This window comes from Rana temporaria, chromosome 2, assembly GCF_905171775.1.
Source record: "Rana temporaria chromosome 2, aRanTem1.1, whole genome shotgun sequence".
Lineage (NCBI taxonomy): Eukaryota > Metazoa > Chordata > Amphibia > Anura > Ranidae > Rana > Rana temporaria.
Genome location: NC_053490.1, coordinates 439,088,945 through 439,113,933, shown reverse-complemented (window position 1 = coordinate 439,113,933; position 24,989 = coordinate 439,088,945). Strand labels below are relative to the sequence as shown.

At 41.6% G+C, this 24,989-nt stretch overlaps 1 protein-coding gene across 1 annotated transcript in view; it reads right to left on the bottom strand.

Annotated features, from left to right (window-relative positions):
- Positions 1 to 6,578: 6,578 nt before the first annotated feature.
- SCARF1 (scavenger receptor class F member 1) overlaps positions 6,579 to 24,989 on the bottom strand; it is a 68,423-nt gene continuing 50,012 nt past the window's right edge. Inside the window, exons 8-11 of the mRNA XM_040338386.1 lie at positions 22,869 to 22,986; positions 17,034 to 17,158; positions 16,730 to 16,867; positions 6,579 to 7,770 (exon numbers count right to left, since the gene is read on the bottom strand). Of these exons, the coding sequence (XP_040194320.1) occupies positions 6,716 to 7,770; positions 16,730 to 16,867; positions 17,034 to 17,158; positions 22,869 to 22,986 (1,436 nt within the window). The 3' untranslated portion in view covers positions 6,579 to 6,715. The remainder of the gene's footprint in view (positions 7,771 to 16,729; positions 16,868 to 17,033; positions 17,159 to 22,868; positions 22,987 to 24,989) is intronic.

The window sequence follows — 24,989 nt, the reverse complement described above, 5'->3', positions numbered from 1 at the left end:
GGCAATAAAAGGATAGATTATGTAACTAGGCAGACTAGAAGAAATTGAAAAACACTAAGGCCACATTGCCTGTGTTTTAAAGTGGAGCTAAACATACCATTCCTTCAACAGCCCCTGTCCCTTGCTGGCACCGGCATCTTTTTCTGGGTGCCAGTCTTCAGGCACCTTCAATGGCAGGTACCAGATGGCATAATTCCTGCTAATGCATAGGGGTCAGTCATCCGGCACACAGGGAGTATGCCGGCAATGAAAGCTGAGCTGTGCATGTGCAGTTCAGCTTACATGCTGGAAATTGTTGCGAGCAGGTAGGTCGGTGTATGTTAATGCAGAAGACACATTGCATGTCTATTCTGCGATAAAGAACATGCCTGCTTGTGGTTTGTCACAGTTGAACTTCAGTTTTGCTTTAAGAACCAAGGCTATTCGGTTTAAAAATGTATTTCTCTGCTGTGCATTGTTATTCACTTTGATGCCCAATAGAATAATGAAAATGCATGTAAATACGCTACAATGCATGTTAGAAAATGCACTAAAACATAGAAACAATCTGGGAAAAGAAAGGCAAGACAACTTTTCCTTGAACAGCAACTACAGAAACTGCTGCCAGATATTCAGTTTGCAAAAAGCACAGCGTGCGGTGAGCAAAAAATCCAGTCCCTTCCTCAAGACCTTGTTATTTCTCCATTGGGTGTTGCCATCTTGTTTCTTTCACTGCATAGAGAATCTAAAGCCAAGCTGAAAGCCTGCATTTGACATCTCTGCCCTTTTGTGATACTCATGTGTCACTATTATCTGCATTTGTCAGGGGGTGTGCTACAGATAGTTTAGCCATTGACTTTTGAAAAAAGTCAACACTTACATAACAGTAACAGCTCTGTTTCATCAGCTTGGTTTGTATTGGGAAATACAGAATACACGGGTGATGGAGCGGATCTTATATTTTTTTTTTGCTGAAAAATTTGTCATACAATAAAACATAATTTTCATCACTGTGTAAAGAAAAACTGACTGGAATATAACTCCATAACAATTAATGCCGCGTACACATGATTGGACATTCCGACAACAAAACCGTGGATTTTTTCAAACGGATGTTGGCTCAAACTTGTCTTGCATACACACGGTCGCACAAATGTTGACGGAAATTCCGATTGCCAAGAACGCGGCCACATACAACACAAACAACGGCACTATAAAAGGGAAGTTCAATACCAAGTGCGCCACCCTTTGGGCTCCTTCTACTAATCTTGTGTTAGTAGAAGTTTGTGAGAAACGATTCGCGCTTTTCAGCCTAGTGCTTTTCAGTCCATTACTGTTCTTTAGAACAACTTCATTATTCTAGCATTAAAAAGAAGAGAATGCGCTGCATTAAAAGATTAAAAAATTTGCAGCGTGACGAATGTGCTAGTTTTACCAGACCGATCGCTTCCATCTCATGGTTGATTCAGAAGATGTGTGGTAGTTTGTGCGTCGGAATTGTCTACACACGCTCTGAATTTACAAGAACGGATTTTGTTGTCGTAAATTTTGAGAACCAGCTCTCAAATTTTTGTTGTTGGAAATTCCGACAGCAAATGTCCGATGGAGACTACACAAGGTCGGAATTTCTGACAACAAGCTCCCATCGAACATTTGTTGTCGGAAATTCTGAGCGTGTGTACGCGGCATTAGTATGATTTTACCATAGGAGATAAACTAGGCTTAGCCTGAAGTACTACTTGTCATATTAAAAATCTGCTGTACATCAATCACACCTAAAAAATATACAATTAAGATTTTGTCCTTCCAAATGACCAATAGGATCCATTCACATCAGTCGATGCATTACAACACAGCGAATGATATGCGGTGCAGTCCAGGCCGACCAGCGCAGTGTTGATTCCCTGATCTCAGCACTGTTAAATTGTTTTTTTAAATAAATAGTAACTTTTCATAAAGTTGGGCCGACATGCAATGATCTGCGCTGTGCTGTAAAACAAGTACTGTTTGCTCATTGTGGGGAGGCTGCGTTGGGACTGCGCTGGAATAGCAGCCCAATGCAGTCCCACCACACCTTGTGTAAATGGACCCTAAGCAAAATTGTCCCTATACCCTTAAATTAAGCCTTAGTATGTTCACAAATAAAGCCTGACTTGAAAAGAAAAATGAGAACCCGTGTTTGTTGATTACAAACAAATAATTTAATCTTTTGTCAAAATTTCTTTATTTAATTAAAAAAATAATTTGACACAATCTTGGGGTTGAATTATTTTCTTAAACATTTACCTATGAAAGGCAATTCTTTGCACTTTCCAAAATTACATCTTTCGGTCATACCCCTTCGACAAAAGCCAGGTGAACAGCTGGCTTCTATTGGACCGGCTGCTGTACACATGGGCCGAATATAATAGAAACCGGCCGATGCCACATGATATTCGGCCCGTGTGTACTGGCACAAGACAAAGGATTTAATTTGATTCAAATCTTTGCAAGCCAGAAAATGGACATCTTTCATAGACTTAATAACTGTGCCCCCCCCCATCCCAAAGCATCCTTGTTCCCATGTTGATGGGGACAAGAACCTCTTCCCGAAACCCTGGGCGGTGGTTGTGGGGGACTGCAGGCAGGGGGCTTATTGGAATCCCCCATCTTGCCCTGGGCGGTAACATCATAAGGGGGTGGGGCCTCCTGATGAGGTCACCAAAAATCTTGGAGAACTAACCACACATTTTCTGTGGATATAAGCTGCCTCAAATTCTTCTGTATCTTCATGTAATCCCAGACAGGCTCCATGATGTTGAGATCAGGGCTCTATCTGGGCCAACCTATCACTTCCAGGACTCCTTGTTCTTCTTTACGATAAAGATAGTTCTTAATGACATTGGCTGTATGTTTGGGGTCATTATCCTGCTGCAGAATAAATTTGGGACCAATCACACTCCTCCCTGACAAATGTGCAAATCCAAGTTCATTGCAATTTAACCTAATGGTTTAAAGTGAAATTATATGAATTAATGTGCAAAAAAATTTAATGCGTTAACATGTATCAAAAATCACTTATATATAAATGTGAATAAAATATAATGTGTACAAAAGTCCAGTCCACAGTCCAGTTGATATACTACATAGGTGCTCAGTGTCCAAAACAATCTTTAGTGATAATAGTTCAAGATAAATTTGTGTACACCCAGTCAATCAAAGCCAATGACAAGGAAGTGGAAGACAGGCCAAGTCCTGCTGTCTCTATCAATAGACATATACAGCGAGGTTCAGGAGCAAGCTTGTATGAGTGCCCCCATAGAAAGTGGCTTTCTATGGGGGCACTCAGCAGAGGGGAAGAACCAGATGCACCAGTGGGGGCACCTGAGAACAAGAGGTTCAGGGCTGTTCTGACTGTGCAATTCCACTGCACAGAAGATGTAAGTATACACATGTTTGTTATTTTACACCTAAAGTAAACCCAAGTAAGTGTTAGTGGCACATTGGTCTGTAACCTCCTTCTACATATCTGTACAGGTTAGAGGACCAAGTAATGCCGCGTACACACGATCAGTCCATCCGATGAACGGACTGATGGACCGTTTTTATCGGTTAACCGTTGAAGCTGACTGATGGTCCGTCGCGCCAACACACCATCGGTTAAAAAAATTATTGTGTCAGAACGCGGTGACGTAAAACACAACGACGTGCTGAAAAAAACGAAGTTCAATGCTTCCAAGCATGCGTCGACTTGACTTGATTCTGAGCATGCATGTATTTTTAACCGATGGTTGTGCCTACTAACGATCGTTTTTTCCCATTGGTTAGGAATCCATCGGTTAAATTTAAAGCAAGTTGGCTTTTTTTTAACCGATGGTTAACTAACCTATGGGGCCCACACACGATCGGTTTTGACCGATGAAAACGGTCCATCAGACCATTGTCCTCTGTTTAACCTTTTGTGTGTACAAGGCCTCAGAGACATGGGGTAATTTTTTATTCAAAGAATAATAGAAACTTGTGCAATTCTGTTGCATGACATCAAAGGATTTTGCTTTGTTGACATTGTTGCAAATATTGTTAAAGGTTTCAGATCTGTCTTTGAGTTATTTCTCCCACCTATTTGCATGGCAATGTCAACAAAACAAAATGTTACAGAACATTGATTGAGTAGCAAGATAAAAAGTATACTTAGATTGGAAAATTAAATGTTACTTAAAGGCATAGTCCAGCTTTTGCAAAAATGCTATAAATGTCCCTACATTAATAAAAATAAAATTGAATCAATTACATTTCTCCATTGAAGCCTGCAGAGCACTACAATGGGTGCAAAGCACAGGCCTCCTGCATTGTTTATACCCCAGCCACAGGTTCTTACAGAGATACAGATCTTCAGCCATAGGATTGAAGGAAGTAACAACAGAATCTAAAGCGGTATAGAGCGTTGATTAATACTAGCTGAACGACACATCTTCTTTGTAGGGTTTCCAATGACTGGAATTATATTTTGTATGGTGTATATTTAGGGGTAACCCCTCTATAAGGGACAAACCTCACTGTCAATAATTGTTGTCATGCTATTTGACGTATGCCTGTTGGCATGTGTTTTGTACTGCTGATTTGTTCAATAAAAATTTCTGTAAAAACAAAACAAAAAATAAGCTAATGTATCTGGACAAAATGTATGTATAATCTGTATTGTTATGAAAAGAATAAAAAAAGAGTACTGAATCGAAAAAACTAAAACAATAAAAAAAAACAATAGAATACAAATTCGGTGATGTCATCACACTTGTGCTGGCATAATTTGGTAAGTCCCTCTGCTGTGGTAGCAAAGAGAACTTGTAGTCTTTACATTCCAAAGGTGGGCTATGCCTTTAAAGGCTGATGATGCTTCAGCGGTACAAGTACAAATGAGTGTTGTCATCATATTAACAAAGTGCCTTTCCAATGGTTCTGCTGTAAGGAAGTATTTACCTATGTTCCATGAGGTACTTAGAAAAAAAAGAGCGCCCAGTCTCACAAACATAGGCAACCTACCTAACGTGTAATTTAATCTTTTGGCCATAGTTCTACTTTAAATGGGGAATAAAGTCCCCTAAAATCATCTCCCCTCCAGAGATGAGATGTCTGCAAGCTCCCTCCTTGCCACTAGTCTTTTTCCAGATTTAGGGCCAGATTCACAGTGGAGATACGACGGCGTATCTGCTGATACGCCTTCGTATCTCTGTTTCTACCTATGCGACTGATTCATAGAATCAGTTACGCATAGATAGCCAGAAGATCCGACAGGTGTAATTGTTTTACACTGTCGGTTCTTAGGATGCAATACCGCGGCCGCCGCTGGAGGGAGTTCGTGTCGTAAACCAGTGTCGGGTATGCAAATTAGGAGTTACGGCGATTCACGACGGATTTTCGCGTTCGCTACGTCGCCGCTAGTCTAGTTTCCCGTCGCAAAGTTAGTCGTCGTTTTAGGTGCCCTAACTTTAGTCAGCAAGCGTATTGCTGTCTAAAGTATGGCCATCGTTCCTGCGTCAAAATTTTAAAATCAACGTCGTTTGCGTAAGCCGTCCGGGAATATGGAATTACGCTACGCCCGTCGCCGTTCGAAAAAATTACGTCACGGCGCGCAATGCACGACGGGAGTTCGGAAATGGAGCATGCGCGGTAGGTCCGGCGCGGGAGCGCGCCTAATTTAAATGGCACACGCCCATTTAAATTGGCCCGCCTTGCGTAGGTTTTCATCGCAAGTGCTTGGTGAATCAGGCACTTGCGATGAAAAATTGCGGCGGTGTAACGTATCTACGATACGTTACGCCGCCTCTCTTCTATGTGAATCTGGCCCTTAGTGTCTTCAAGCATCTTACTTGGCCAGCCCGGGAGGACATTCATCCCAGAACCCATTGCATGCTGAGAAGAAATATTATTGGCAAGCAGGTAAGAAGCATATTCAGTATATATATATATATCTTGCAGAAGAGACATACAAAGTCTCTTCTGCAATAAAAGCCTACTTACTAGCAATTTTTCTAACATTAAGGTTCCACATTATCTCAAATCTACCAAAAAAGGCATAGTTCCCCAAAATCTATTTATTCTTCTTTCAGGGTTCTAGCTTAACCCCCAAACCAACAATATAGTTTGGTTTTAGAATGAGTCTTGTTTTTTTAATCCACCCTGCCAATGTATTTTTATTATTCCTATGAAAACTCAAAATAAGTACTGTAACAACATTTCTCTACCCAAATAAGCTTTAATGGACCCTCAGAGTTGCAATAAATCATTTATCAATCTCACCTCCATTCACCAAAATCAAATGTGCGAACAAAGCAGTAAACTAAGACATCCTGAGGGATGCCAGCTCCACAGTCAAGAGTGTGCTTGAAAACGGCCGGATGATGAAACCCATCGGAGAGAGCATGAAGTGACGTCATCCCACATGGTACTCCTGGAAGTGATATGGGTACAGTGCTGTAAATGTGGTAATCAATATTGTTTGACACTAAGTTTGGGTGTCGTAATACAGCAGTTGGTATATGTGTAATGGATCCTAGCGCTGGTGAATTGTGGTAATATTGATTTGTAAATACAAGTCTACACATTTCACAAAAAGGCCCCACCAAGGGATCAAGAGAATTTTATTATCAGTTTTTGTTTTTTTAAAAAAATGAGAAAACAGCTCACATACATTTTTGTTGATATAAAACCACAAATAATAATATGTAATTACTGTTTGTTATATACAACAAATTGTCCGTTAAGAGCTGGAAGTTTCACATGTCATTTGAGCATCTTCATAAAGAGAAGATGGGTCCTGTTCATTGTCCTCAAAACTTTTAGATACGGGAACATTTTCATACTTTGGCTCTGAATCTTCCCTTTCATCTGGACTTTGGTAAATGTGTTCACTATTCGGAGCTTGTTGCAGGATTAATGGTTCCTGCAAGTTAGAATACATGTTTTCCAGCTTCCCAGAGCTACCAGTCCGCTCAGATCCATGTCCATCTTCAGGATCATTTTTATTTAGGATGGAGGATGTTTGAATAACTGAATTCTTATTTGCATTGTCCAGTAACTTACTAACAGGAAAATCTTTATCTGTGACTATTAAATCTTCCTCACAAGTGGTCTTTATCTGTGAAAGTCTGGCATTTGAATGCTGCAACAAGCTTTTTCTAACAGGTTTCGGAATACCTTTCTGAAAACTGCCAAAGCGTTTCAGAACAGCCTGGACCGCCCCCTCCATATTGCCCTCTGACCTTCTTCGAGGCTTGTAAGACTTTCGAGGTGGACCGACACTCACATACACAGTTGTAAGGTTATGACTTTTCTTTTTTGCTTCTGCACTTAAATCTTTTAATCCAGAATCTGTTGACTCAGCTTTAAAGATTGGCTTTTGAGCATTAGACATTGTCCTTCGTCTCCCAGCTGGAGCACACCTCTGAAGCTTTGGATGATCTTCTGGTTCTGGATTAGGGCTTACTATGTCATAATTATCAGTGCTATCGTCATACTGCTGTGACTCATTTCCTCTAAGTGTCTGAGACTGTATAGATGGCAGTTTTGGGAGGCTCATGGCTAGTTTTGGCTTCCTGGCAAGGTTAGGTGTATCAGTTGTGGAAGATCTTCTACTTCCAAATTTGGTCCCTTCAGCAAATGACACAGATGGTCTTTTCGATTTGGCAATACTTGATGTCCTGGGAATAGAAAATGGAAGGCAGGCCTCTTCTGCACTGAGAGCCATTGCTTCAGGAAACACATTACATTTAGAACTTATCTCTTGAAATCCATCAAGGTCAGCAACAGATAACCCTGTATGGCAGAAGAAGAGTCATCATTATTTCAAATGTCCAGGCATTCTTCCAAAGGTATAGCTCGGGGTATTAGGAATGTACCCCTAATAAATACATACTGCAAAAATATCCAATATAAAACATTTCTTTATCCATTAGCAAACTAGAGGCAGGAAAACTTTTAGGGCAAAGGGCAATTTTAATACAAAAAAATAAAATATAAAACAATAAGGTAAATGCAGTCTTATTTTAACAAGTATATATATATATAGGAATTTATAATAGGGATGTTTGTTGCCTCAGGTTCTTCAAGTTGACTACATTTATCCTAATGTTAGACTGGTTCTGTTAAATTCTGTAGCTGTTTTTTCATGGGCATTTTCTTTACTTTCTCTGACACGGGTAGAGGATTTGCTAAAAAGTCTGAATTCATCTATGGTCTCCCATGTGTTTTCTTTTAAAGTGGTTGCAAACTCTTACAGACCACTTTCACCTACAGGTAAGCTTAGATTAAGGCTTGCCAGTAGGTGCTTGAAATATCTCCTAAACCTACACAGTTTAGGAGATATTTGCAATGTCCCCGAACAATGTGGTCTTCTGTGCATGGGCCACCTTGAAAGGGCACCCTGTCCTATTTCAAGCTGGGGTCATGCCGTGACTGGCGGCACCTGTGCGCAATGCATAATAGTCCATTATGCTTTACCTTTGCAGGGAAACAAAGAGGAAGTAAAACCCATCAGAGTTTACTTCCTCTTTAAATGAATATATTAGCGTTTATAATAAATCAGGGTCCTAATTAAAAACATATTAAGCTAGTATTATCACACCTTACCATTGCCACAACGAGGAGGTGAGACTTATCTCAGATGGCCCTTTCTCTTTGGTGTTTGAAGACAAGGTTCTCCTGCACTCTTAACAGTTTATGCTATGAGCATTGGCTCATACTCAAACAGTATTTTTAGGGGTACATTAAGTATCACTTGGGATGGCTGGCAGATCAAGTACTCTCTTTGTAGAGTTCTGCAAGTTATAGCATCTACAAACTATGGGATATATTTATGGAATTTTTTTATTATTTTAATATTAATGGCGGCGATCAGCGATTTATAGCGGGACTGCGATTTTGTGGTGGAAAATTGGACACTAACTGACACTTTTGACACTTTTTTTGGAAACCAGTGACACGAATACAGTGATCAGTGCTAAAAAATATGCACTGTCACTGTACTAATGACACTTTCTGAGGAGGGGTTAACATCAGGGGTGATCAAAGGGTTACCTGTGTTCCTAGCCAGTGTTTGCATACGGTGTGGGAGGTGATTTTACTAGGGGAAGGCATGGATCCATGTCCCTACTTTGCAGGAACACAGGATCCATGCCTTCTCTACTGACAGAATGGAAATCTGCCTTGTATACATGGGAAAACTGCTGTTCTGCCTGTGTAGCTGAACGATCGGCGGGTGCCGGCGGACATCAAGTCCATGGTACTCGCTGATCGGTCCACGCTGTGCATAATTCGCGCCCGCTACCCAGAAGTGTGGGATCACGTATATATACATGATCCTGCGCACAGCTGACGCCTTGTAGCAATAAAACTGCTACAGGGCAAGTAGTTAAGTTGTATTGCTGTGTATGTCAGAACAGGAAATGATGGGATACCTCTCCAACAGGGACACAGACAAGAACAAATATGTAGTAGTGTGTAGAAGGGTTAGAACTTCTGACAGTGTTTTTATCACTTCTATGCTTTCCTATGCTGGTGACACCCTATCCCCCCATTTCCTACAATGGTGTCAGAGGAAAAGAAAGTGAGAAAAATATCTCACAGGTTACAGACTGAAATATAAACATGGAAGTAAATGCAACTCCTTTTTTTTTCCATCTAAAATAAAAAAAATATGGGTGGTGTTAGCTTTATATTAGAAACATATTACCGAACAACAGAAAGAAAATATGGTCCTTTTTGCTTAAAAAGTAATATTTCAAAGTATATCTCTTCTTTTACTGATTTCCTTTATAAACTATGCACACACCCATGAAGTGCAGCCACTTGATCATTTCATATTATTAAACTTCTTTGATTGAGCTCTGCACTTAAAATGCTCCCCCTATTGGTTTATTTCACTGCCTTAGTTATAAATAATACAACTGCAGCTGTGCACATCAAAGAGACTGATTACTGGATTAACGAAACAATATTAAGGGATAATGATGAAGCATAATTTATTTGTGATGCATTCACAGCAGTACCACATTGACACTTTTTAAATTCATACACAAAAACCCTAACTACTAAGCTGAAGGACTATATTGGTAGCAAGAAGTAAAAAAGTATCAAAAAAGTTTATTATACAAAATAAAAATATATTCTGGTATATATGTACAATCATGTTTTTTCAACATTTTTATTTTGTATAATAAACTTTTTTGATACTTTTTTGCTTCTTGGTACCGATATAGTCCTTCAGCTTAGTATTTATTGTTTTTGTGTATGAATTTCTCAGGATGAGGTACTGGACCAACATTGTCCACTATTGAGGGCTCTTTTGAAGATCCCCCTCCCAATATTTTTTCTTTCAACTTTCAAAAACCTGTTGCACTGTACATAGACTTAGGCCCAGATTCACAAAGCACTTACGCCGACGTATAACAAGATACGCCGACGTAAGTGCAAATGTGCGCCGTCGTATCTGTGCGCCCTACCCACAAACTAAGATGCTCCTAAAAACAGGCTTCATCCTGCCGACGTAACTTGCCTTTGCCGGTGTAGGGTGGGCGCACATTTATGGGTAGATTCAGGTACGGGCGCGCAATTTTAAGACAGCGTAGCCTAGCGTGTTTACACTACGCCGCCTTAAGTAAGAGAGGCAAGTACATGATTCTCAAAGCACTTCCTCCTTACTTAGGGCGGCGTAGTGTAAACGCGGCGGGCGTCTAATTCAAATGGGTTGGAGGGGGGCGTGTTTAATGGTAATGAGGCTTGACCTCATTTCAAGTACGCCTACATTTCAAGTACGCCGTACGGGCCTATTGATTTCGACGTGGACGTAAACTACGTAACTCCCGATTCGCGGACGACTTACGCAAACGACGTAAAAAATTCGAACCTCGCGGCGGGAACGGCGGCCATACTTTAACATTGTTATTCCACCTAATAGGTGGAATAACTTTAGGCCGCCTAAGGCCTTACGGAAACGGCGTAATTCGACTGCGGTGGCCGGGCGTACGTTCGTGAATCGGCGTACAAACTAATTTACATAATCTACTCCGACCGCAATGGAAGCGCCACCTAGTGGCCATCCGAAAAATTGCAATCTAAGATAGGACGGCGCAAGCCGTCGTATCTTAGATATGTTTAAGCGTATCTCTGTTTGAGCATACGCTTAAACATAGGTCGGCGTAGATTCTGAGTTAGGCCGGCTTATCTACTGATAAGTCGGCCTAACTCTTACTGAATCTACCTATTAGACTGGACGCATGGTGGCTCTCCCATTGATTAGCCATTCAAATATGCAAATAAGTGAAATACGGCGATTCACGAACATACGTGCGCCCGACGCAGTGCACGTAAGTTGTACGTCCGGCGTAAAGTTATTCCCCATAAAGGAAGTGTAACCCAGCAGCAGACATACAAAGGTCTGCACCAGGGAACACAAGCCAGCGTATTTTACGTTGGACGTGTCTGGCTGGGCGTAGGTTACGTTCACGCCGTACGCAGTGATCCGGCGTAGTTTAGGCAGTTGTTTCGACGTGGTTGTGAGCATGCGCAGGGGGATGTGTCCACGTCTCGGCGCATGCGCAGTTCGTGATATGTATCTGTCTGGCGCTCGGCCCATCATTTGCATGGGGTCACGCCTCATTTGCATGGCTCACGCCCACTTCCACCTACGCCGGCGTACGCCTTCGAAACCCAGGGCAGCGTTGGGAGCACTGGCTTGGTGAATTCCATGCTTGCCTCTCTGCGCTGCGTTGGTGTAGCGTACATTGTTTGCGCTACGGCGGCGTAATGTGCGCCCGCTCTCTGTGTATCTGGGCCTAAATCTTACATCTTGACTTTGAGTTAAGCCCCATTCCCATCTAAACTAAGTATCGCCCACATTGTTCAAAAATTGTTGAATGAAACAGATGGAATTGTTTTTTACTATAGCATACATCTGGCTGGGACTTCTTAGTCCCCTGGGTGCATGGAAAAAAAAGATTAACAAAGGTACTTTACGAGTATTACAAATACATTTTTTATGCCCCTGGTCCAACTGTGAATCTATAAACTCTGGGTTATAGCACAGATACAGCGTAATATTATAGAGCCATTTATTCCAAACTGCATACAGGTGTTTTGGGTTTTTGGCCATCAATCAATGCTATGTTTGGAAAAAATAACTGCTATAAAGTAGGGCTTGGGGAGCAATATGACGTCCCCTGCTGACCACAGTAGTAGTCAAAGTCTGAATGCTTATAGAATTACTGCAAGGTCCGCAAATTTTTCTGCAATGAATTAAATTACATCAAAAATATTGGGGGAGGGGGGGGGCTTGTTTCACATGATTGCAAAGTGAGAAAACAGTGTGGGCAGGCAACAAAGAAAGCACACTGAATTCTGGAGTGCATCACTTAAAGGGGTTGTAAAGGTTCGTCTTAATGTATATTTTCTAAATTGGTTCCTTTAAGATGGTGCATTGTTGGTTCACTTATCTTTTCTTTCAATTTCCCTTCTAAATATTTTTTTTCTGTGTTTTCTTTGTCTGAATTTCTCACTTCCTGTTCCTCCTCAGCTTACTGAACACTTTACTGAGGAGGAATAGGAAGTGAGAAATTCAGACAAAGAAAACAGAGAAAAAAAAAATTTAGAAGGGAAATTGAAGGAAAAGTTAAAGTGGAGGTTCACCCGGAAATACAATTTTTTACCCTTAGATTCCCGCTCATTTTGTCTAGGGGAATCGGCTAGTTGTTTTAAAATCGAAGCTGTACTTACCGTTGTAGAGAGCGATCTTCTCCGCCGCTTCCGGGTATGGGCTGCGGGACTGGGCGTTCCTACTTTGATTGACAGTCTTCCGACAGTCTTCCGACGGTCGCATCCATCGCGTCACGATTTTCCGAAAGTAGCCGAACGTCGGTGCGCAGGCGCTGTATAGGGCCGCACCGATGTTCGGCTTCTTTCGGCTACTCGTGACGCGATGGATGCGACCGTCGGAAGCCTGTCGGAAGACTGTCAATCAAGAAGGAACGCCCACTCCCGAAGACCCATACCCGGAAGCGGCGGAGAAGATCGCTCTCTACAACGGTAAGTACTGCTCGGATTTTAAAACAACTAGCCGATTCCCCTAGACAAAATGAGCATCAATCTACGGGTAAAACATTTTTTATGGGTGAACTCCCGCTTTAAGTGAACCAACACTAGCTTAAAGTAACCTATTTAGAAAATAAAAAATAACCTTTACAACCTCTTTAAGCCCCGTATACACGGCCGAATGTCGGGAGACCGGTTAAAAAGAAAAAAAAATTCCGACATTCGGTCTGTGTGTATGCTGAAATGACTGTCGGATGAGGATGCTGGAAGACCAGCAGTTGACTGGCCTTCGATCAGCTGATCGGAGTGTTCTGGCAGGGGTTGGGGGGTGGTTGGACCCCCCTGTCAGAACAGAAAAGCTCAGCGGTGAGATCACTGATGTACTTACTTTGGATAGTTAGTACAGCAGTTTCAAACAGAGCTGACAGTTTTCTTTTTTCGTTCAACCCGCTGGGGTTAGTAGTGTGTCCCAGGCTCAGTTCACAAAAGCTGACTTCGAAGTTGCATCATTTTCAGTGCAACTTGGAGTCCGACGCTGTGATGTACTTGAAGTGACTTTAATAAGACTTTTACACTCTCTGACATTAACGCCATGTCAAAGTCGGATCAAAGTAGTGCGGGAACCTTTTCTGAAGTTGCAGCGACCTCAGTAGTGTCAATTGGAACGACTCTCATAGAGATACATGGCATTTCACATGTCCTGTGACTTTGGGTCTCACTAGTTGCATCCTAAGTCGCAGGAGTGTCAACCGGGCCTTAAGGGATTACTGCAGGAAGGGGGTCCTGATTTCACTATGTAAAGCTTTAATAAGACCTTATTTAGAACACTGGGCCAGATTCACAAAAGAGATACGACGGCATATCTGCTGATACGCCGTCGTATCCCTGTTTCTATCTATGCGACTGATTCATAGAATCAGTTACGCATAGATATCCCTAAGATCCGACAGGTGTAATAGTTTTACACTGTCGGATCTTAGGATGCAGTACCGCGGCTGCCGCTGGGGGGAGTTCGCTTCGTAAACCAGCGTTGGGTATGCAAATTAGCAGTTACGGCGATCCACGAAACTTTTTCCCGTCGTTACGTCGCCGCAAGTGTTAGTTTGCCGTCGCAAAGATAGGGCACCTTTTACAAAGTGGAAAATTACTCCACCATGTAAAAGTATACCCGTCTTTCCCGCGTCGCTTTTAAATTTTATTTTTTCCGGCGCAAGTCTTTTTTTCACGTCGCGATTCACAAAACGTCGGTGCGTCGTAATTTCGAGCAAAGCACGTCAGGAAATTTGCGTCGGGGGCATTCGCAGTACGTCCGGCGCGGGAGCGCGTCTAATTTAAATGGTACCCGCCCAATTTGAATTGGCCCGCCTTGCGCCGGACGGATTTAGGATACACCGCCGCAAATTTCCAGGTAAGTGCTTTGTGGATCGGGCACTTAGACAGAAAATTTGCGGCGGTGTAACCTAAATCGGTTATGTTACGCTGCGCCCGGGCTACGTGAATCTGGCCCACTGTGTCCAGGTTTAGAGACTTCCCTAAAGTAGGGGAACACACAATAAGAAAATTGGAAAAAAAAATCTGTACGTGGCAGTGGCACAATCGTTCAGTTTTCGTATAGTGTGTACACAACTTTCGACTTCTGATTTAGACTTTCCAAACAAACATTTCTGATACGAAAGACTGCACATAATTAGAAACAACAAAAAAAGCCTCTGTCGTTCGAGAATTTTTGGATAGTAGTACCATCCTCGGTTTTAATATGCTGTGAAACATTGGGGAAAACCAAATGATTGTTCCTCTGATTTTCTTATAGTGTGTATTGGGCTTTACAAAAAGATACTGATTGGATAAAACAAGTCCAGAGACAGGCAACAAAAATAGTACAAAGTCTGAAGAATAATACTTATCAGGAAAGACTAAGGCTCCATTCACATCTAGGCAGACAAATTCGCGGCGTTTTGTCCCGCGAATTGCGGCGGCAAATAGCGGCGTTTTGTACCGCGATTTGCGGTGACAAAACGCCGTGATTGTCCGCCTAGATGTGCCCCTAGATGTGCCCCTCTATGGAGATGGTTCCCGAACGCCGAAAGCCGCCTGAAAAAAAGGTCCGGGACCCTTTTTCAGGCGGCAGGCGACAGGCGGCAGGCGTTCGGCGTGGAGATGTGAACCATCTCCATAGAGGGCAATGTCTTTTCATCCCTCTGGCGGCAGCGGCGTCGAACTACAGGCTACAAAACGCCTAGATGTGAATGGGGACTGAGGGGACTTAATATGTACTGCCCTCTGGAGTTTGAACACATGGGTCCCCAGAAGGTAAAGTACACATGCTCTGCATTTACAGAGTTGGCTTTGTTATTTTTCACACTGTTTGACAGAATCTCACTGAATCCCCCCCCCCCCCAAAAAATTTTAAAAAAATTAAAAAACCTGTAAGGCCGCGTACACACGATCGGTCCATCCGATGAAAATGGTCTGATGGACCGTTTTTATCGGTCCAAACCGATCGTGTGTGGGCCCCATCGGTTAGTTAACCTTCGGTCAAAAAAATAGGAACTTGCTTTAAAATTTAACCGATGGACGCCTAACCGATAGGTCAAAACCGATCGTTAGTATGCAAAAGCATCGGTTAAAAACCCGCTCATGCTCAGAATCAAGTCGACACATGCTTGGAAGCATTGAACCTAGTTTTTTTCAGCACGTCGTTGTGTTTTACGTCACCGCGTTCTGACACGATCGGTTCATTAACCGATGGTGTGTAGGCACGACGGACCATCAGTCAGCTTCATCGGTTAACCGATGACAACGGTCCTTCGGACCGTTCTTATCGGATGGACTGATCGTGTGTACGAGGCCTTAGACAAAGGCACGCCCGCCGCTGAGACAGCTGACATCTTCCCCGTTTTTTTTTTCTAGGTTTGTGAGGAGCCGACACAAGGCTCTGAAGGAACAGCACCCGAGGCATGTAATGTAAATATCTCCTAAACAGTACACTACCGATAGGTAAGCCTTATTATAGGCTTGCCTATAGGTAAATGTCTGCAGAGGAAGTTTACTTCCTCTTTAAAGTGGTAGTTACTGAAATAAGAATACAAAAAAAATTCCAGTCCGCCTGCAAATTAATGACATAATGTACTAGTATGCATTGCATAGACTTACCTGTTAAACGAATCCCTCCAGCAGCATGCTCTCACCACTGTCAGGGCTTCCATCTTCACCCAGTCTTCCTTCCGGGTTAGCAGGCTCTGGGTGTTTGACTGGCCAAACCGCAACGATGTTGCATGCACAAGAGTCACAGCACTCTGGATTGATGGAACATTCAGTGTGCCTGCGATTCAGAGTGCAGTGTGCATACACCATTGATGTCACCGGTTGCAAAACATGGGAATATCTCCTAAATGGTGCATGTTTAGGAGATATTAATTTTACCTACAGGTAAGCTTTATTATGAGCGTACCTGTAGGTAAAAGTGACAAAGCAGACTTTACTACCACTTTAAGGCTTGTGGTATGTTGACTATCGGGGAGCAACCTTGGCATACCATATTAAATATATCTATACGTTTGCAAGGCAAATCAATTACCAACACCAGAGCCAGTGATTTTTTTGTGTACCTTTTTTAAACACTTTCACAATATACTGAAAATATTGTTTAGTAATGTGCTTCTATCTGTAATTAGAGAAACTTCTATATCACCTTCTCTGGGGGGAACACAGTAGACTGGGTCTTCTTCATCAGACTCAAATGAAGAAAATGAGTTCTCGGAGATCCAGCCAGTGGAGGGGGATTCAATGAAACTGTGGTTGAAAGGAAGTTCTGTATCATGGTGAGAAACTGAAATAAATAAAAACAGCAGGAGCTGAAAAAGCATAACTTCAACTTCTCTTTCACACTTAGACAAAAATAAACATTGCTTGATTTATTACATTTTAATAAATATGGTTGATTGTTGTCACAAACTAAAGTGATCAACAATACGGTACTGTTGAGACTTTCTTACCAGTAACCCAGGAAACTTTATTGTTCCCAACAGAACAGCACGGCAAGAGGGAGCTTATGTTCACTAAGGCACCCTGGAAATTGTGCTTCATTCTTGATAAACACCCTTCGTCTCCATTAGACACTCTATAGTGAAAAGCAAATGCTAATAAGTACTGGGCACCAGTAAATTCATAAAGTTTCGAAAACACAACAAATCATAATGAATTATAACATACATAAAATGCTGATGTGAATATACATGATAATATTGACTGGGTGTGTTTGAGACGTTATGCTTCAATGAGGGGGCAAGACTTGTGTTGTGGAGGGTTTAAAATAAGGATGTGGGTAAGTGATCCAGTCCCACTGAGAACTTCCATATCAAGCATTAACCATATTTTTACATCTTTTACTTTCCATACAATCATCCATTTTTGCTTGTTCTTGGTACCAAGACTCTGTGGTTTTGGCTGGCACATGATGGCCCAATACTTAAAGCGGAACTCCACCTAAAAGAGAAAGTTCTGCTTTAAGTCCTCCTCCCCTGCCACATTTGGCAAGTCAAAAAAATGTTTTGGAGAAGGGGGGGGGGGGGGGAATTGAGCAGGTACCTAGTTTTGACAGGTACCCATTCCTACCTTCACTCAGCTTGCCTGATCCGAGCAGAAGTTCTCTTCTCCCTCCCCGCAGTCTTCTGAGACATGTCACAATGTAATCAATGCCTTGATGGAGATCTCATAGGTTATCTATGAGATCTTGTAGTATTATTGTACTGTGCATGCGTGAAATAGAGCGTATGATGTCATGCCTATCTTGGTAATGATGCATGCCTATCTTGCGCATGCATCATTACGTTATCTGTTTGAAAAAGAAAAAGAAAGAAAAAGGCTCCACCGAAATTTCATGAGATCAAGGGGAAGGCTTTAAAAAAAAAAACAATTAATGTAATGTGGTATGGCATATGTGCTAGACGAGCTGCTTGACATCATGTACTCCAGCTAGTGCATGTGTAATAAGATTATATTGTGACTTAATTGTACATTGGGTACTTTTCCCCGTGTTGTCAAAGATGTATTCCTGTGTTCCCATAACTCCCTTGTTATATTTTGTGTGCCATTATATAGAATTACTTTTTTCTTTTTTTTTTTTTAAAGTGTATTTTTGTGCGTGTACTCGAGAGAGGAGCCGGACTTGGGAGTTGGGAGTAGGCAGGCCTCCCCCAGAGGCAATCTGCCACCTTTCTCCATGCCCCGGGTGGCAATGGCAGGTGTGTGAGGGGGTCCTCCCACACAGCTCGCCCTACCTGCTCCGCTTTGAAGCCCAACGGGGCAGAGGGACTCCCTATAAGGGAGTGAGAGGATCTAGCCCGCTCGACCAGCCCCGTTAGTCCTTCGCCTCTCTTTTTAGAGACCGCGTGGTCAAAGTGCGTGATGTTAACCCAATTTCGAGTGCGTGTAAGTGTGGTGGTTTTTGTGGGAGGGGGGTGGGCGTACTAAGCGCAGGCTTACCTCGCATAGCACACCCACCGGGAGCCGGGCTGAGACCACCAAACTCAATTCACATGTAGCCGAGAGCGTGATCCGAACCCCTAGCTGCAGAGGTGAATGGCTTGTCAGCGCAGTGCCAATCGCGTTGAGCCACCGCAGCTCCACACATATATAGAATTACACCCCAACAGATTGTTAAAGTGTAGTGCAATGAATGAGCTACATTAACACACAACTTCTGGTGTATCTTTGAACATTTAAAGAAGGGGTTACTTTCAAGGCATACCTGCTCTAAGTTTATCAATTGATATCGTTTTTCCAAAGTAGGAACCCATGCACTATACAATTGCTAGGTATAAATTGATTGGGATACTTGCAGTTTTTACTAGGCTGGGAAAAAGTACAGCTTCTTTCATCAGAAGAGCAAATAGCTAATATCAAATAGCATAAAGCTTACCTGCTGGCCATAGATTTGATTTTCTTTCCTTCATGGGTGGAAGGAAAGAAAAACGCTGAAATACCCCTTCAACATAGTCAGTGTTGATGGGGGATTCCTCCTGCTGTGCTATTGTATTCTGCCAGCGGGGGGCGCAGGGAGCATTCCTGGTTGGCAGAATTCAATGGTTACCGCTAGCAACTATAGCCACCTAGGTCCCTGGACAGATCTACTTATTGATTGTGTATATTTTCCTGACTATTGTGACCAAGACATACCATAGGCTGCAATTGAATATACAATCATAGAAGAACTTTTTCAATGTACAGTATGTGAGGTTCTTATATCATTTCTTTAAGTCTACCTTATGTGCTCCAGAAATTTGGTGAGGATGCTGAATGTCTGGATTTCTAATGCCCCGCACACACGATTGTTTTTTCCGTTGGAAAAAGTCAGATGAGAGCTTTTGGTTGGGAATCCCGACCCTGTGTATGATCCATCGGACTTTTTCCAACGGAAAAACTACCGGAAAAAGTTAGAGAGCAGGTTCTCTATTTTCCTGACGGAAACAATTCGTAGCGGAAAAAACGTTTGTCTATATATTCCGACGGGAAAAAAACATGCATGCTCGGAAACAATTTGGCGCATGCGCGGAAGCATTGAACTTATTTTTCTCGTCACCGAGTTCTTAACGCTCGAAAGTTCAAAGAACTTTTGTGTGACCGTGTGTATGCAAGCCAAGCTTGAGCGGAATTCCGTCGGAAAAACCATCCAACTTTTTTCTGACGGGAAATCTGGTCGTGTGTACGGGGCATAAGACTCTCTTGTTGCTGTTGATGAACAAATCCATTGCATATTGGGTCAATTTTAGTCAATACCAAAAAATATTAGGTTCTGCTAAATTAAATATTTGCTTGTTGTCAACAGAAAAAAAATGTAATGGTGTTGTATGTCTTATTTTCTTATTTCTCCAATAAAATATACTCCTAAAAGACTCTCCAAAGTGACACTTCAAAGCATGTTACCTGACCTATATCAAAGTGTCTTTACACTTTGTTCTAAAAGATGGCTTGAGTCTGAAAAACATCCAGTCTTTATCTCATTTGTTGACATTTGGAAGTGGGTAATTAATGCTTTTGTGAATGTTTATTGATAATATAACAGTGTTCATTGTTAATTATATACAACCTTGTTCCACAAATATTTTGAAAAAAGCTGAATAGTAAATGATGTAAATGATGTAGTTTGTTAAATTACCACTAGGTGGCAGTTTTACACAATTTTCTAAATGTGTAACCTTTCCTTCCAATTTGGGCAAATGTAAGATGGGAGCATTAGATTTTTTTTTGTTACATTGAAAACTAACATTTGAGAAATAAACTTGTCTATAATTATTACTGTATATGCGATATAACAGGGTCAAAACCATGCTAAATTATTATTTTTTTCAGTATTAGTTTCATATTTACTTTTACTTTATATTCTACCCCAGATTTGTACAGGCTCCCCCAGGGAAGAGATAAATAGATTGTGTAAAAGTAAAACAGGCCAGATATCTAAGTATCCTCTGAAATGATTCAGACTGGATGTAAGCAAATGTCATCATGTCAACTTGTTGCACACTGCATGAATATGCATAGACTTAAATATTCCCATTGGTATGCAGATGATATGATTTATTTATATGAAAATGTTTCTAATATATATATTGCATCTCAAAATACCAGTAGCTTTACAAATAAAATCGCTGCTTCACAGCTATTTTTAAAAAGCGCATTTTGATGTTTTCCATAAAAAGCATCATTAATTATGTTACACAATATAAAGAGGTATAAAGAGAGCAGTAAATCATCAAAATTGGATTTTTGGACTATGTGTGTGAGTGTATAAAGTTGGTATTTTTTTTTTTTCAGAACAAACGTGGCTTTCTTTGGTGACAGGATCAGATCTAGGGGGTGCTGGGATGAGCTGTGCCCCCCCCCCCAGACTTCAGTCATGAACCCCAGGACCAGTGACATTGGTATCAGGAAGTAGAGGGGCTAGGGGGGCAGTATGCAGCCTCTGAGATGCCGAGATTACATGGCTGCATAGTGCCTTGCCGCTATACACCACAATGCATCATTTCTGAAAAAATATATCAGCCACTCTCTACTCCTTTGCCGCGTACACACAACTGTTTTTCATGTCATGGAAAAAAACTATGTTTATGTGATTCCTCTCAAGCCTGCCTTGCATTCACACGATTGTGATAAAAAATGCTTGAGCAAAGCGCGGTGACGTACAACACGTACGACGGCACTATAAAGGGGAAGTTCCATTCGAATGGCGCCACCCTTTGGGCTTGATTATGCAAATTTCCCTACTCATAACTTGCTTCTGAGCATGCGTGTTTTTTTACCTGTCGTTAAAACGTACACAAGACCATTTTTCACAACGAGAAAAACGACGTAGATTTGGTTTTTAATGACCAATTTAAAAAATGGCATTTTTCTCGTCATGAAAAACGGTCGTGTGTACGCGGGAAATATGCTCCTCTTGCCAACCCTGATTTGGAACAATGTCCCTCCTTCCTCCTTATTTGTCCCTCATTTTGGGCTTATTTATATAGTTGCATAAATAAAGCACTTTTTACCTTTCAAAAAGTGTTTCCCAGTGCTGAGTCAGGCTTTTCAAACAGTCTTCTCATTTTTTGTTTTCTTTCTTTATTTTCTTCTATTCTTTGTCTCTCCCCTCCCCCCCCCTTTTTTTTCTCTTTTTTCCTTAGCACTCTTTTGTAAAGCCCTTTATATATATATTCACTACCCACTTCAGCTGGCTGGTGGGTGTTGGACACGTTGAGATTCTATTCCCTCCCCTTAATGGGGGCCTCTGCATAGGATTGATGTGTATGTTTTTTACAAGAGTTTTTTACTGCTATGTTTAACTTGTACATAATCCTTTGTATTGTAGATGACTGTATGGTGTAATAGCTGGATCTCTTAGTTTTTGTTATTGATGTCTTGATATGTTCCACCAGCTTGTGGGCTTTATGCCGCGTACACACGATCATTTTTCGGCAAGAAAAAAACGTTGTTTTTCAAAAACGTCATTTAAAATGATCGTGTGTGGGCTTCACATAATTTTTCAGGTTCTGAAAAACGACAAAAAAAAATTTGAACATGCTGCATTTTTTAACGTTGTTTTAAACAATGTAGTTTTTCGGGTTGTAAAAAATTATCGTGTGTGGGCTAAAACGGCGTAAAAAACCTGCGCATGCTCAGAAGCAAGTTATGAGACGGGAGAGCTTGTTCTGGTAAAACTACCGTTCATAATGGAGTAAGCACATTCATCATGCTGTAACAGACAAAAAAGCGCAAATCGTCTTTTACTAACACGGAATCAGCTAAAGCAGCCCAAATGCGAATAAAACTTCCCCTTTATAGTGCCGTCGTACGTGTTGTACGTCACCGCGCTTTGCTAGATCATTTTTTTAAAACGATGGTGTGTAGGCAACATCGGTTTAATGATGAAGTTGGGAAAACGTCATTTTTTCGACATGCTGAAAAATGATCGTGTGTACGCAGCATCACTCTATGAAGTCATAATCTGTCTACAATTTGTGTACTATTTTTGAAAAATCTCTTAATTACCATATTTAAACAGAAAGTAGCACAAAGTTTTCAAATTGCATTTGACAGCTGGGATCTAAATTAGCAAGTAGTAATGTAATCTGAACTAATCTCTGTGAAAGTCTGTTGATTTCCCATTAACTGACAGCTTCAATGTGGCAGAAAGTGACTAGTAAAGTTTAAAACTACTTATAAAGACTATTATCATCAGTCTATAGCAGACTGCCTAAAAATAAGGTCAGCACGGAAATTGGTGAAGAGGTTTCCTGCTAGGATTTGTGCTTGGTCAGAGAATTTGATTATGAAAGTAGAACACTCTTTACCTATGTTTATTGTCCATTTGATTGTTCCCACAGCAGCAACAGCAGCAGCAGCAGAGGATGAACAGCAGGCATATGGGAATGAGAACTCCAGCGATTATTGCCTCTTTCTGGCTGGATGCTGTGCAGGAAAATCAGATATATTCATTAATCAATGCATGCTACTATGTCACAAAGAGTATGTCAAGAAAAAGCTTAAAAATATATATTTTTAGAGTTTGTATGGATTAAAATCTGTTTTTTTACTGCTATACAGGTTTCAAACTGACCTGACCTCAACATTGGTGTGAATAGGGCACATAACTGACGCACGTGAAAACTAATGGAAACTAATGCCGGTTTTCCCATTGGTTCCCATCAGTTTTCATGTACGTATAGTGTGAACAAGTCCTTATCAGACAGGAGGGAAGCTGCAACTATGAGCGCTTTAACCACCTGAAGTCAAGAAATCCAGTCTAAGGATGTCAAAAGGTTAAAGGGTAATGTCACGTTTTGTGATATTGTTCTTTAATAAAATCTCTACATCTCTTGACTGCAGCCCTCCTAGGATATTTACTTTCCTCATCGATCCAGCGATCTGTGACACATTGGGGTGGCTTTAGTACACGCAAATAGACTGCGAACTTTGCAAGTACAGTTGCATTTATTTTCCCCAGGGCTCAGTAAATGTGGTATAGCCCTTCTGATTTCCACCATATACCGTATTTATCGGCGTATATCGCGCACTTTTTTGCCCTGAAAATCAGGGCAAAATCGTGGGTGCGCGATATACGCCAGTACTCGCTTTGCCGCGCCGAGTTTTGAATACTGCGCCGACATATACCGAGCGCAGTACACTCGGGTATAGTCGGCCAGTCTCGGCTTTTTCCGCGGTCACGTCCTGGACGTACAGGACGTGAGCGCGACAGTTGCCGAGCCTGCCCGAGTGTACTGCGCTCGGTATATGCTGGCGCAGTATTCAAAACTCGGCGCGGGAAACGAGTGGGGAGGACGCCGCAAGGACGCTGCAGAAGGACGCCGGACCTGCCGAAGAGGACACCGGACCCGCCGAAGAGGACACTGGACCCCCGCAGAAGGACACCGAAGCCGCAGAAGGACACCCGAAGCCGCAGAAGGACGCCGGACCCGACGAGGCCGCCGATGGACGCCGCGCAAGACACCAAAACTGTAAGTACAAAAATAACTTTTTTTCCACAGGATTGGGGGTCACTTTAGGGGTGCGCGGTATACGCGGGAGCGCGTTATACCGCGATAAATACTGTAATCATGTGCAAACAAAAATGCTCTACAAAGTGAAGCGTTATTATTATTATTATTATTATACAGGATTTATATAGCGCTGACAGTTTACGCAGCGCTTTATAACTAAGGGGAGACAGTACAACTACAATACACATTATTACAGGAGGAATTAGAGAGCCCGGGTCATTAGAGCTTACAATCTAAGAGGGAGGTCAAGAGATACAAGAGAAACTAACTGTGGGGGATGGGCTGATGGACAAAATAAATGTGCAGTTGTTAGGTGGGCTTCTCTGAAGAGATGAGTTTTCAGGGATCGTTTAAAAGCAAGTAGAGTAGGAGATTGAGGTAGGGAGGTAGGGAGTTCAAGAGGATGGGAGAGGTTAGGGAAAAGTCCTGGAGGTGAGCATGGGAAGAGGTGACACTAGGTGAACTAGAGGTGAACTAGAGAGCAGGAGGTCTTGGGAGGAATGTAGAGATTGATTTGGTTGGTATTTTGAGACTAGGTTATTTTTTTATTTTTTTTCCACCTCAGAGAACTCTGTCGAGAGACTTATTCAGTTTTGCGTTCATTCACTGTCTCAATCACAGTTCACATTTCTTTCTTATTTTTTTTTATTTTTTATCTTTATTAATTTTCCAATTACACATCTCATAAATACCTAATACCCAACATATCAAAAAGATTGTTAAGTATGAATGTATCTTAATAAAAAGTATCACACCTTGATTATTGTAATGTTCAGACCTTTAAGAGTTTCAGTACTGCATTGTCTATTATTTTGTTTTGTACACAAAATGTATATTTTCGTGTCTTTCGCACTGTTTCTACTCAATAAAAATTTATGGAATAAAAAAAAAAAAAAAAGTATCCCACAATTCCCT